At 43.9% G+C, this 14,508-nt stretch overlaps 1 protein-coding gene across 7 annotated transcripts in view; it reads left to right on the top strand.

Annotated features, from left to right (window-relative positions):
- Zfat (zinc finger and AT-hook domain containing) overlaps positions 1 to 14,508 on the top strand; it is a 232,632-nt gene that overhangs the window by 197,407 nt on the left and 20,717 nt on the right. For all 7 annotated transcript variants that reach the window (XM_010629605.1, XM_010629606.2, XM_010629610.1 and 4 more), the window contains exons 13-15: positions 3,949 to 4,067; positions 8,534 to 8,660; positions 11,139 to 11,269. In XM_010629605.1, the coding sequence (XP_010627907.1) occupies positions 3,949 to 4,067; positions 8,534 to 8,660; positions 11,139 to 11,269 (377 nt within the window). The remainder of the gene's footprint in view (positions 1 to 3,948; positions 4,068 to 8,533; positions 8,661 to 11,138; positions 11,270 to 14,508) is intronic.

Here is a 14,508-nt window from a genome sequence, read left to right as displayed (position 1 = left end):
TTATAAAGGTTTCTGTCCATAGTTACCTGGCTCCAAGGCAGGAAAGAATTACAGACGGTCACGACAGAAGAGAAACAGTTCATGGCGTAGCAGGCAGGAAGCAGAGCCATCAAGGGAGGAAGAGGGACACATTTATATACCCTTCTGGACCGTGCCCCACAGTGACTCAACAGCTTCACCTTCCAGGATCACAGCCAGCTCTAAACACATCAGTGGAGTAATCCAGTATTACACACCCATGATCCACTCAAAAGCCACACATATGAGCCCAGGAGATTTTGGGGGAACATCCAGATATGAGCCATAATAGACTGGAGTGAGCAATAAATAAATATGACAGCTCAGCATACACTCAGCGTTCAGCTCAGCTATTTCACTGCCTAAATATAAACATCTCTAATTTGTTTAGGTCATAGAGGCTTTGTAGAAATAGAACATTGTTGCACATCATGTGTGTGACATGTACAGCAGGGATGTAGAAGGGTGTGAGTGTTGGTGAGGTTTCAGGGCTCCAGAGACAGGATGGGGAGCCAGTGCGGGAAATCAGAAAGATGGTTTGTAGAAGTAAAGATCAAATGATATCTTGAAGGGAGAACTTCTTTATTAGCTTTGAATCATTAGGACAAAATACTTTATAATATCAATGAGGATGAAATGGAGAAGGGGATTTAGAGGAGGGAGATAAGCAGGAGGGAAGGGGGGTATTAAAACAAAGAATCAAGCTGTATTGTGTACTTGTACCTACTCTCCAAGATTGTAAACTGCATGTGTTGTAAACATGTACTAATAAAAAAATACCTGACATACACAATTTGAAGGAGAAAGGATTTCTTTTAGCTCATAATTTCAGCCCGTGGTTGTCTTCCTCCAAGGCAGAAAGATCATGGTGGAAAGTGAGGCAGAAAAAAGATGCTCACTTCAGGGAGGGCAGAAGCAGAGATATCAAGAGAACCAGAGGGGAGGGGATGGGACCAGATATAGTCCCCAGGCTCGTGCCGCATGACCCACTCAGACCCAACCAGAAGTGAGTTCTGCTGATCTCCTGGGTGTCTCTCAAGCCATTCGATGTGACAGTCAAGATTAATTGTTGTAGCTTTCAAAATTGGAGTCATGGCAGGCATCTTGAGAAGGGAAGGCGCTGTGTGGCCTGGAAATCCAAGAAAGGAGACCTCTACAGAGAAGGGATCTGCTCAGTGTCACAGTGCAGCACAGACAAGGTTGTAGGGCTTGTCAGGCTATTTGAGTGCCAGAAGTTTATTCTGGTGTGACAGAGAACCATAACAGCTTTTTACATGTGTGTGATATGTGATTTAGTTTGTTTCGAAAGCACATTCTGTGCTTCTTTTGAGAAGGCAAACAGTGGAGAGCAGGGCTACCAGGCAATCAGTTAGGCAGGAGCTGGTGGCTCCCATCTGTGCAGAAGGCCACAGTGTCCGGGACTGGGAGGGCTGTGGAGGTACTGGGACCACATGGATCTCTTTGGGCCTCATGAAGATGAGGTGCCTGCTAAGAAACCTTTGAGCCTGGAGTTTGGGGCAGAAATTTGAGCTGGAGCTGCAGGTGGGACCATCACCAGTTTATGAGTCATCTGTGAAGGGCAGTGAGCCCCAGGAGGCAGCAGGTCTGGGCATGCCCCCGTGTGGAGTGGGTGGGAGGAGGAGCCTGGAGAAGTTGAGGGCACCCCGCCTGCAGTCCAGGGACTGGGCTGTGCACAGGAGTCAGAGAAGGAGCGAGCAGGAGGGCCAGCTGTAGGAGAGGGAAGCTGGGTCAGAGAGGCCTGTCCCAGAGGCCTGAGAAGCAGGATGCTCAGTGGAGTGTGATGAGTGCCCAGAGAGCTTGGATACTCAAGGAGCTTTGTAAAAATCTCTGCAGTTGTGTCTCCACATTCATGGTTTGTACAATATAGGTTGACTACAGTTTGGTGTCCAGCACATCCCCTTTCACTTTCATATTTGCATATTTCTTGGATAATGTTTAGTGGTTACATTGCCTGCAGCTTTCACTTCAGAATGATGAAGGAGACCTCAGCTGTTCATTCTGGAAAGGACATCCAGTCTGACAGGGTTGTGTCTATGTTATATGGGGCACAGGGGTAATCCCTGGAGGGGAGGAAATCCAATCTTCATGCATATTTGCATATTTGGGCTCTGTAGTGGACAGCTTCAAAAGGCCTTGCCTGATGCTCTCATTTTGAAGTAAGAGGTGAAGACTACTTTGGTGTAGGAAGAAACCCTTCAAGTTGGAATCTTGACAGTAAAAACAATAATTTTGTGTTATTTGCCTCAGCACCCTTTGATCAGAGCAGGGAAGACCAGTAATTGGGGATTCTAGGCAGTGGCTTTATCTCTGGATTTGACAGAGAAGTTGTGGAGAATGAGGACTCCACCAGTGCAAGTGTAGGCTCTTTGGAGAGGAGCCACAGAGAGAAGAGGTGGTAGAGCTCCTGCAAAAGGCAAAGAAGGACGGTAGTGTGACAGAATGGGAGGGCTGTAGGCATTTTACTGGGATGCTTGGATTTAGCCCTAGGCATGGCACTCTGCACTTATGTGTATGATTGCATGAGTTTGCAAAAATAACAAATTGGTAGGTAGGGTGCTTAGAGTAGAAGAGGTCAAAGAGCTATGAGGGCTGGGTACTAAAGTCATGACTATTTACAGACCTTAAGTGAAGCGGGCCCCAGTGGCAATGTTCCAGAGGTATAGACACAGTGCTGTGGAAGAGGAATAAACCTGGAATCCTATTGCAATGGTCCTCCCGTGGCCTCCCTGGCCTGGCCTCTCTCACGTGGGCTTCTGAATGTGAGCACCCCCCACCGAGGGGACCTTGTAGAGAATGTAAAGATGGAGAGGAAGGAGAAAGCTTTTCTTGGTGTGGTTCATATTGGGAGTTTTGTTACCCAAGCGTTCTGCGATCCCAGGTTGTAGTGAAAGGAGGGCAGTGCAGAGGAGAAGCGACTGGGCTCTAGTCGAGAAAGCAGCTCAATAGGGTTCCTTGTGGGAGCAGGGAGAGGCCCAGGACCTTGCCACTGGAGGGCTGAGCTGCTGGACCTGGATGGGCTCCATGCTCTACACAACGGAGCAGTGGCACTTTGCAGAAGGTCCCAGGGAGGCCCAGTGGCTCTGGCAACAGGCCTGACCCTGCTCAGGAGAGTGGGGGTCTCATGCTATTACCGCAGTGAGGTGTGACTCATTCAGAGATGTTTGTCCAGTCTCCAGCTGAGCTGCTGCTTCTGCTGTAATTTCAGAAAGGATAGTCTTTTGTGTGTCTCTTTAGTTTTTTTTGTTGTTGTTCTTTTGTTTTACCTTCAGTTTCACATTCTCCTAATTAAAGTACCAAACACTTCCGGGAACATGTGCGAAATTTAATCAGTTCAATAACTAGTGACATTTCAGGATGTGACCAGTTTTTAAATTTGTTCTGTACTGGGAGAGTCACATGGGAATTTGTACCAGTGACCTAGCTTCTGTTGTGAAGGAGACTGAGAATCTGGCTCCTGTTCTTAAGTAGTTTGGGCAAAGAAAATTGAGAAAAGCAGCCATGACCCTTGTGTTTTTTTTTCTAAATTGTTTGTTACTTACAAATAAAAAACATGAGAGTGATTTTAGCCACTTACTTGCTCAGCCAAGGAAATTATGTTACTTATTCCATTTCTTCCTGGAGTTTAAAATATCAAGCATGTGTTAGGCTCTTTGCAAATGCTTATTCGATAAGTGAGGAAAGTTTATTAAATTTTGATCTCTCTCTCTCTCTCTCTCTCTCTGTTTCTCTTTCTCTCTCTGAAAGATATGTACACTGTTGCTGTTGTATTCCAGTACTGAGGAAAGTCTGAAAGTACACTATGTACTACAGATAAAACATTACTTTTCTTAGATTCAAGGTATTCGGCAAGGAAGAAATGTGGAATTTGTATGTGCTTTGAACACGTCTTTTTCCTGTCCGTGCTTACAGGTGGTTTGAAGTGTCCTGTCTGCAGCTTTGTGTATGGCACCAAATGGGAGTTCAACAGACACTTGAAGAACAAGCATGGCTTGAAGGTGGTGGAAATTGATGGAGACCCCAAGTGGGAGGTAACTTCCAAAAGTACAGTATTGACCTTGACATTTCTAAACACAGGTGCCATCCAGCCCAAGTGCTGAGCATGGACAGTCAGACTTCAGAGCATTGGATCTGGTGCCTGGGAAATTTCTGAGACCTTTTCAGATCGCATCTTTGGATATAATTGGGTGGGATGTGGACTGTGCATGTGGATTCTTATTCTGAATAAGCATAGGACCATCGACTCTGCTTTAAATGTTTGCATTGACCTCATTGACCTTTATACTTCTCATGTTCACAAATCTAGAGTATTAGATGTTGTATCTGAAATAAGACTAGAAGGCAGGGAGTCCATTGTCATGTTCACTGTGAAAACTGGAAAGGGCCTCATTTACTAGTTCCAGTTGCTACCTTGCCTCTGATTTTTTTTTTTTTTTTGTACTTTGAACTCAGGACCTTGTGCTTGCAAGGCAGGCAGCAGAACCACTGAGCTAAATCCTCAGCCCTACTCTGCCTCAGTTGAAGGCCTGTGCTCCTACCTGCCATCTTTGCTTTTCTCTAAAGTAGTCGGCACCAGTTAGAGCCAGTAGTCATTGCTCTTTTCAAATACCATGAGCTAATGGCAGTTCCTTAAGACATAGCTTCTCAGACTCGGCACTGTTTACCTTTGGATCTGGATGATTCTTTGGTGTGGAGGGCTATACTGTGACACATAAAGTGTTTGGCTACATTTCTGGCTACTTTCTACTTGCTGCCAGTAGTATCAGCCTCTTTCCCGCTGGCCACCATTAAGGTAAACACTGGACATTGCCGGTGTTCATTGTTCTGTTGCAGTCAGGATCAGCCCCAGTCAATGTGAGGACTTTACAGAGCATTCATTGATTAAGAGTAAGGGCTTTGAAACAAAATCCATAGCACATGAAAGTAATGTGGGATTCTGAAATGACAAAGAAGAGTGATTCAGTGGGAGGGAACATGTTAATATAATCCATCATGATAATAGAACTAGGGAGAAAAATGAAACTATCCTCTTCATAGGTATAGAAAAGGCATTTGACAAAATTCAATATTCGCTGATTAAAAACAGATGATAAAGTAAGAACTTTAGCATCCTAAGGATGATAAAAATATAAGTCTCAGCCCCAAAGCAAGTGTCTTACTTCATTGAGGAACACTGCTGGAGGGTTTCCTCTGAAGTCAGAAACAAGACAGGAGTGTCCAGCAACCCTAGTCATTAACACTATGGAGCCATCAGCCATTGCGGTTACAAAAGCAAAGCAAACAGAGCCAGAGCCCCAAGGGAAGAAATAAAAGTATTTCTGTTTGCATATGATGAGATTATATTTTTGAGAAATCTGAAAGAATGAGTGAAAAACTACCATAGATGATAAGCAGCACATGAAAAGATCAATGACAATAATTAATAGCATATATTCACACATGTATACACATAAATCTGTATGTGCATATATGTGTTTATGTGCTTGTATACACACATATGTACATATATAAAATCAGGCAGACAGAAGGGAAGCAAAGAACCATTTATTACAGGAAACACAGAAACATAGAAATTGGCATAATTCTAACAAGAAGATATAAACACAGAGAGCCATAAAGCACTCCTTAGAGACATAAACTTGGAGTGGAACAAATGGACAGGCATCCCTCATGAATAAAAAAGATGTTAATATTCTTGGAAGTAATTCATAAGATAATGTATAAATATAATGAAAATATCATTAGATTTTTTTTTCCTGGAGCTAATCACCTTGATTTCTGAAGTTAATTTGGCAGAATAATTAGGAATATTTAGCGACACCTTGGAAAACTTCTAGGAGAATGCTAACAGATATAAAACATGTTATGAAGTCTCTATAACTAGGACATTGTAGTATTTGTACCCAAAGAGGTCTAATGAAACAGAATAGAAAATTCAAAGAAAGCCCAGTGACATTGACATTTAGCATAATTTAAAGATGGCAATTCATATTGCTAGGAGAAACATGGGCTTTTTTAGGGAACCATGTAGAGTAGCTTAATAGCCACAAATGAAAAGATAAAGTTGGATCTGCTTCTCAGAACTTAAAATAAATTTCCAAAGGATCGGAGACTTAAATGGAAAAATAATGATGTTTTACAAATGGTAGATGAAATCATGAGTGAATTCACCTATGAAATGAACATGAAAAACTTTGTTAATTTTCAAAATCTAGATTCAACAATAGAAAAACTGAAAAAAATGAACTGCATAAAATACTAAAATGTCTTCTAGAAAAGAACTCATAAACCAAAAGGTAAAAGATAAAAAAATTTTCAGTAGTATCATAGAAAATGAATATAATTTTCTTGTCTTCCAAATACAATGATTAAAAAGAATCAACAACCCAATTGAAAAATGGGCAAGAAGTAAGAATGATTCATGGAAAAAATGCAAATAACCTTGAACATCTGAGAACATGATCAGTTCCACACATAATAAAGTGTTAATTAAAACTAGACTGAGCCAGGGATTTAGCTTAGTGGTTCCACCGCCTGCCTCACAAGGGCAAGGTCCCCCCACAAACAAAAACCAAACCAAACAAACAAAATAAAAAAAATTAGACTGAGATAGAATTTCTCACTTGTTAGATTGATAGGAATCCAAAAGTTTAACATCATCCCTGTCAGAGAAGCTGTGAGGAAATACGCTCCACTCCTTGGCAGGGGATAGCAGTATGTAACAAAATTACATAGGTGTTTCTGTGTCTTCTACCCAGACTATCCTACTGGTAGGGAACTATGTCAGCATTGTACTGTCAAAATGAGAAAAAGTGTCTGTGAAAAGCTATACATTCCAGCACATGGCTGTAAATGCAGTGTCTGTCAGTCAGTGACTGAGAGCCATGCAGCTGTGAGATGGAAGAGAGGTGCCCTGGCAGGTTCCATGGAGTGTCTCCAGTGTGGACTGTTACATGAGAAAGTGCCCTGAACGATGGCAAGGCAGTTTCGCTCGTATTTTTTACAGTGTAGCCCAGGAGTGGTTGGCTCACACCAGTAAGCCTTGCACTCCAAGAGATTGAGGCAGCAGGGTAGCAAGTTCAAACTGGGCCTGTGCAACTTAGTGGGTTAATTTAAAAAATAAAGTTAAAAAAGGTGGTGCTTGCAGCTTAGGATGGAGGACCTGGGTTCAATTCCTAGTACTCCCAAAAGGGTGGGGGGGTTTACATGGCAAATGAATCAATTTGTGTCACAGATGAATGATGTGGCCACCCTGAAAATGGTGGGAAGAAAGGAGCTGACTAGGTAACAGTGGAAAATAGTATTTTTGCTGAATACTCTAAGGCCGAAGAAAGAGCTTTAGGTGAGATCTCCTTAGTAAAAGCGTTTCTCACAGCGGCATGGAAAGTTGAGGAGGTAGGAGGAGTTTGGGCTGTCACCTGGCTCCTGGGAATGCCTTGCATGGAGAGCTGGCCTTCCTGAAAGTGATCATCACACAGCTTCCCCAGAATGAGAGGAGCTGTGATATTTGGGGTATGTCCTGACCTTTTGTGGGCAAGGACATAGCTTGGGTCCACTGCTGGCTAATTATGTTACTCATGGTACTTAAAAGTAGAAGTGTCACCTCTTCTTTTTGTTAATTTCTGCATTTATCAAATATTTATTGAGTGTCTACTATATGTCAAGCTGGAAACATCTCAATGAAATTGCTCAGTTAGCTGTAAAAGGACAATTACATGCTACTGTGAACCTCAGTGTCAGCTACTGATGAGTGCCTACCATGGCTCCTATGAACTTTGAAGTCCTTCTCTTTCTTCTTCTTTATTGATGATATTCATGTTTTGCTCGTATTTCCCAGCCCTAATAGAAAGAGACCATTATTAATATCACATTCTGTGAAAATTCTCACCCACTGCTTCTCTAGATACAAGGAACCTATGAATATCACTTCAACTTCTACACTCACCAGTTCTGATAGTTTGTGTCTTATAATCATTTCTGTTTATTGTATCCTTCATATAAAAATAAGAACGGCATGAATGGCTACGATCTGTGCCAGGACTGTGCTTTTACATGCTATATAATACCCTTCCTCTCTCTCTCTCCTCTCCTCTTTTCTTCCATCAGCTGCTCCATGGCCTCTGTTGGCCACATGGCACAAGTCTCCAGTGTAAGAAGCAGTGTTGGTAGCAGTGGGAGGAGACAGAAACCTTTAAAAGTACATATATAGAATATCTGAGATTGCAAATCTCTGATCATGAACAACATATCCTGCTCCCTGCTGCAAGCATGGGTATCACGAAAACTGATTTTACAAAGCCTTGGTTCTTGCAAACAAATGGTTTCTCTTTTGGGAGTCTATTTATGGGCAGCCAATTTCTTGGGAGGGGGTGGCAGGGAAATGAGGTACTGTAAATGGTTCCTTTCTTCTGTTTCTTTGTCTCCATACATTATCCTGGAACTTCTGGGTAACTGTTGACGTTTTAGATGGCCACTTAGGCACTGTGGTTGTATTTAGCCAGCAGCAGAAACTCCTGAGGAGCCTTCGACGCAGTATCTTCACATCACAGAGGCTGAAGAAGACGTTCAGGGAACGCAGGCAGCTGTGGCTGCCCTCCAGGACCTGCGATACACCTCTGAGAGCGGTGAGGACACTCCTGTCTTTGACATCTCAGAGCTGGCTTTTACATGCTGCATGAATGAATGTGTGAGTGAATGATGCTCGTCACTTGGTCTGCACCAAAGCCTCTGACCTGGCCTTTGTAGTGTAAGAAGCAGTCCTGCTATCAGGTACCAGGATCTCTGTCTCTGGAAATGATCCAAGAGGTGTGCCTTGTGACAGGATTGTCAGATTTTCCCATGTCATGACACATGTCATTCCACAACAGCCTGAGAGAGGAGTGGATCTCACTGTTCACTCTGCACAGCTGTGCAGGTGACTTGCGTTGCTGATAGTGGTGGTGGTGGGGCACCATGCCCACTCTTGGTGGTGGAGCTGTCCTAGAGCCTGGCTCTCCAGATTTCTCAGGGTGCAGTCCCTGTTCCTTGCTTCCTTGTGGTTCTCCGTTCCAGGGCTCAACCCAGGGTCCGTGGGGTCCAGCCAGGCAGTATCTGTGGGTGGCAGTGGAGGCTGAAGCTGTGCTGTGCTCTGAGTCTCCTTGCAGAGCACTTGCAGTGCAGGGCTACTGATCCCACCCTGCAGTCTCCCCAAAAAGCCCAGCCAGGATTTTTACATCAAATCTGATGATTCTTAAATTTCAGATAAATTCAAAACCAAACTCTGTGCTAGTCTAGCAGCAGTCGGGCATTGTGCTTGGAAACAGCATTTTCTGATGCCTTGTGAATGCAAGTCAATCTTACATTCTGCAGCTCCATATATATTTGGGGGAAGAGATTAAGCAAGTGGGATTAAGAGCACAGGATTTGATGGTCGAATGCTGTAGGATACAGGAGTGAGGAAAACACTGTTTCCACCCAATTCTTAAATCCCCCAATGCTTGGTTGTAAGAAAGCTGAACCCCAGCTCCTACAGGCCACTCTGTTTAAGGAGATTAATGGGCAGGGCTGGACCCTCTGCCCACTCAGCTAGAGGGAATTCAGAGACCCTGAGCTGTTCAGAGCAGCCCCTATCCTAAAACCCTGCTTCAATGTGTGTTTCCTTCCTCTGTGTTCAGTGATTGCTCAAGACTTGCAAAACACAGCCTGCCTGTCTTCATCCCCAACAGACGCAGCACATGTGCACACACGCACACACTCATTCCCATGTACATACATGGCTTCTAAAGGCCTTCAGTGTCTTCCAAGCCCTGCAAATACATTTCAAACTTTTCATGCAGCTCATTACGCCAGGCCCTCCTCCTCTGGCTCCTAGCTGCCTGAGCTGCCCTGTCTCTTGCTTCCCGCCCTGGGCTGTGGTTGTCAGCACTGGCTGCATTTCTCACCTGGGTGCTCCAGTGGTGTCTGGTGTGAGGGTTTGGCCCCTTCCTCCCCACATCATTTTCTCTACCCATCTTGCCCACCTCCAACACTAGGGTTGTGTGTGTCACCCACTGGGGACCCACTTGACCTTCCTACACTGCTACCCAATTGTCCTGCTGATATGGAATCTACGTGGCTATGGGTAGTGTAATGATTTGTCTATAGGTGCGTCCCAGGAGCCAGTGGGGCTGGGAAGGAACAGAGGTGCAGGGTTGTATTAGGTTTTGGCTGTGGGAACCACAGTTCCTGCTGACTCTTATGGATTGATAAATGGCCATTGAGGGAGTGAGTGGGTGAGGAATTGACACCTAACCTCAGTACATTTTACAGGTAAATATTTTAGTCTTTCGATGCTGGGATTGCTTAGCTGCAAGTTAAATTCATGAGCATAATTCATTCTAGAAGCATGATTATGGTCCAAAGCACTTGTATATATCTAAGCGAATTTCCTCATAAGAAATAATGGAAACTCAGATGGTTCATTCCACAAACCCAAAATATATAGAAATGATGACAATACTGTAATATAATACAAAATAATAATGAAAATACCAAATATAAAGAAAAATAGACAAATTAACCTGCACTTACCATTAATTAAAACAGAAGCCCTAGCTTAAACTGGTGTGGAGTTTGCAAGCCCCTTGGCTGAGACACCTTTGGAGGTTTTGCCCATCTCCTCTGTAATTTACTTGGCACACTTTCTGTGGCCGCCTCCCGGGTACTCAGGGGAAATCAGCTCTGCATATGACCTTGTCAGCTGGTACCCTCAGTAGTGAAGGACAGTCTGGGTCTTCAAAGCTAGGACTCAGAACATCCTGGCTTTGTCACACCATTACCTCAGCTGCCCCGAGGCAAGTCTCTTTTGCTTTTTTTTAGTGCCCAACTGACAAATCAGTGATGAGGATAATATCACAGTGCCATCTCTACAAGTTGCTTGGGGTTTTGAGAGGTTCTTACAGAAATGCTTGTTAACCCTTAAAGGAACATACAAATTGTTTCTCTTGTCTGAATGAGTGGTTCCTGCGAACCCATGTGTCCTCCAGGAAAGGCGTCACCCAAGGGAAGCCAGGCTGGATTTGCATGGGCTGCTCCTCAGCCCACCAGTGGCCTTGATGGTCCCTGGTTTGCTTCTTCCTCCTAAGGTGACCGCCTCGACCCCACGGCTGTGAACATACTACAGCAGATCATCGAGCTGGGCACCGAGACTCATGATGCCACGGCTGTAGCCTCAGTCGTTGCCATGGCACCTGGGACAGTGACTGTGGTAAAGCAGGTAAGTTCCCTCTGCTCCAACATGTCCCCTCCTGCCTCTGTGCACCCCCCTGCCCTCCCCTGTGTTTCCAGGACTTGGCCTACAGCAGATTTGCAGTGAAATTGGTCATTCTCCTGCATTTTCTTCTACCTTAGATCATCATGGAATTTCACTTTTGGTAGCTCTGTGTAGCAGGATGCGTTTTGGGGAAGAGGTATAGCCTATTTAGCAAACACCCTGGAAACTTTTCATTCATCTCCTTTCGAAGAATCTCAGAATGAAAATGAGCATGATGTGGACTCTGTTGGGCACATCTGTGGTGGAAAGTGGCCCTTTTATCCTGAGATCCCACTAAAAAAAGACTGGCAGAACCTGGGCACAGCCAGAGTCTGGGAGTATTTCCCCATGGAATAAATATCACCTCTTCAGATCCTACACAGGATACTAGGAAAGTGATCAGTTTTAAAGAAAGGTCACTGTACTGAATGAAGAGTTGCCCTGTTTGTCTCATTTTGTCTTCAACAAGGATGTTACCATCTGTTAAAGTGCAGTGTGTTTGATAGTTAGAGCATCTTTTGTGTCTGTTTATACCTGTTTCTCTATCTACTATCTCCCACTTACTTCACTTTGTGAAAGATTTCAGCTGGCTTACACAAGTACTTTAAACACAGAAAACAAAATGTGAAAATACATTGAAGCCAGGGAGATGCATAATTCAGAATCAAAGTCCAAATTTATGAAGAAAGTTGTAGTAAAGACTTAGAGTTTCACAGTTATCTGTCCTTTCAGTGGCTCATTCACCAGGTGTTTATTGAGTACAGCACCTACTATTGTCCAGCAGGGTTAGGTTGCTGGGTTCCAAGAGGGAACCAGTGCCTGCATTCATGGTGGTCGCTCTGGAAAGGGTAAAACATGAATAAACCAGTATGATGTAAAGGTTGGTGATCAAGATGGTGGTCAAGTAAGTACGGGGGAGGAAAAGTAAAACAAAAAAGGGAAATAGGGCTGAGGACTGTGGGCTGGTGCTGTTTGATAAAGGATTGTCAGGAAGTTCAGCGACTTTTGAGAAGAGACCTGGAAGAGGTGACTGCTACCCAAATTTGACTATAAACCCGACACTGACTTATATAACTGAAAAGAAGGAAGCGGGAAGCAGTTCACTTAGGTAGGGAACAGGTAAGTTGGCCTTAATGTCGAACACCGCGCTTGGGTGTAAACCCTCAAGTGATGTGTGCCCAGTGGCCTGCCTTTGGTGGGTCAGGAGTGAGCACCCCGGTGCTGTCATCATAACTTCCCCTGAGTGGCCTAAGGCACAACTCAGAGTGTAAAGTTTAGCCCAGGTATTTCCCGGGGTGACTGGATTTTCTGATCTGTGGAAAAAAACCTCAGTGGATCTAGAGAATTGTTTGGTTTATGTGTTCTACACACCCTCCTCCGTAGCATGGTTTTCTCTCAAGGTTTTGGACAAAATTGGACAATAGGCAGGTAGGTGTTTCAGCCCACTGTGACCTGATATTCTGTGGTCATTGAGAATAAACCATGTACCTCCAGGTTAAATAGATTTTACCTTTTCTTGGTATTTACTAGGTTCCAGTCTTCAGATTGTCTTACATATCTTTTCTGGAACTTCTCACTTGCATCTTGACACATGGAGTCCAAAGCTAGAGCTGGTACTTGAGAAAAGATCTAATTAGGACAGAATCGGGAGGAACTTCGATGTTTCCTACTTGCAAAATTGTTTTGAGGGTACAGAAAGTTGCTACTGATTGTGATTTGTATCTTCTTCCTTGGAGCAGGATTGATTTGCTGCTACTGGGTAGTGATTTATTGAGCATCGCAGGCAGTGCAGTGATACATGAGGTCACAGGTTTAGACATGCTTCCAGGCACTAGGCTGATGGCTCGACAGGGAATGAGGCAGATAAGCATCCCATACAAACACTGAAACAAGGAAAATGTGTTTGCAGGAGGCAGAAATACTGTGACCCTTGCAAGAATCCTCTTTCTTATTGCAAACACAGGGCGAAGTGTGGAGCTGTTGAGCACAGTTGTGCTGCGTTGGAAACATTCCCCAAGAAGGCGTGTGACTTATTCCTTATCTTGTTAGTCTAGTCCAGCCTTAGCTCAGCTCTGGGTTTTCTGGCCATTGATCCACGGTAGATAGGAAGGTAGATGGGTGAAATGAATAGACATTCAGCTCCCACACTTGTGTCACCCACTCCTGTACCAGAGGAATCAAAATGCTTCAGGCCATCTCAGGTGAAAGAATGCCCTCTGATTTCATTTGTCCTGTCACTTAAATTGAAATATAGTTGATTTTATTAGATACACTGATTTCCCTTTTTCTTTTCATTAACTCTGGTTTAGGACTTTATAGTCACAAAGCACTGAAATGTGAGCCCTGCTGGAAAGTGACGATGTTCCCTCTTCACCATGTGGGGTGTGTAGCCTTCATGTTGGAGACTTCCCCTTGCTCCAATTAAGATACCACGGATACTTTGAATGGTTGCCCCATCCATGCTTAGCAGGCCGACCTTCTGCTGTGGTTTACATTGGTCAGCGGGGCGCCACTGGGAGGCTGTGGAACCTACAGGAGGTAGACTAAATGGCGAGGGAGGTCCCTGGGTCACTGGAGGCATCACGTGTGAGACTGTGGGGTTCTTGTTTTTTCCCCATTCCCCATTCCTTTCCCTCCTTTCTTCCCTATTGACAAAAACTTATGTTTCCGCTTTTTCTTTCTTTTCTCATATTTTCCTTCCCCCAACCTCCCCTCCCTACTTCCCCTTCCCTTTTGGACCTTTTCTTCCTATTTTACATTTTCTGTTATATATTTTGGTCCTCACTTACACTTTCAGTTTCTCACACCAGAAAAACTATTTGGTATTTACACGCCTGCCTTATTTATTCCACTTAAGAGTATGGCCTCAATGTGCATCCCTCTAGGGATAAATGTCTCCATTTTATCATTCTGTATGGCTGAGTAGTACTCTGTTTTATAAAAAGAACCACATCTTCATTATTCGGTCACCATTTGATGATCTGTTTCCAAGATTTAGCTGTTAGAAACTGTGCCACTATCAACATATCCCTCTTATCTTAAAGAGGGTTTAAATTGAGTGCTCTCCTCTTATCCCAGTCTCATATAGGACTCTGTGAAATCCTTCCTCCTCTTCCTCTTCTTCCTCCTCCTTTTCTTTTCCTCTTCCTCCTCCTCTTCCTCTTTTTTTTTTTTTTTTTTTTTTTCTTTTTTGTTTTCATTTT

The sequence above is a fragment of the Fukomys damarensis genome, unplaced genomic scaffold (assembly GCF_012274545.1).
Source record: "Fukomys damarensis isolate Sample0158 unplaced genomic scaffold, DMR_v1.0_HiC HiC_scaffold_5, whole genome shotgun sequence".
Classification (NCBI taxonomy): Eukaryota; Metazoa; Chordata; class Mammalia; order Rodentia; family Bathyergidae; genus Fukomys; species Fukomys damarensis.
This window is presented reverse-complemented; position numbering and strand designations above follow the sequence as displayed.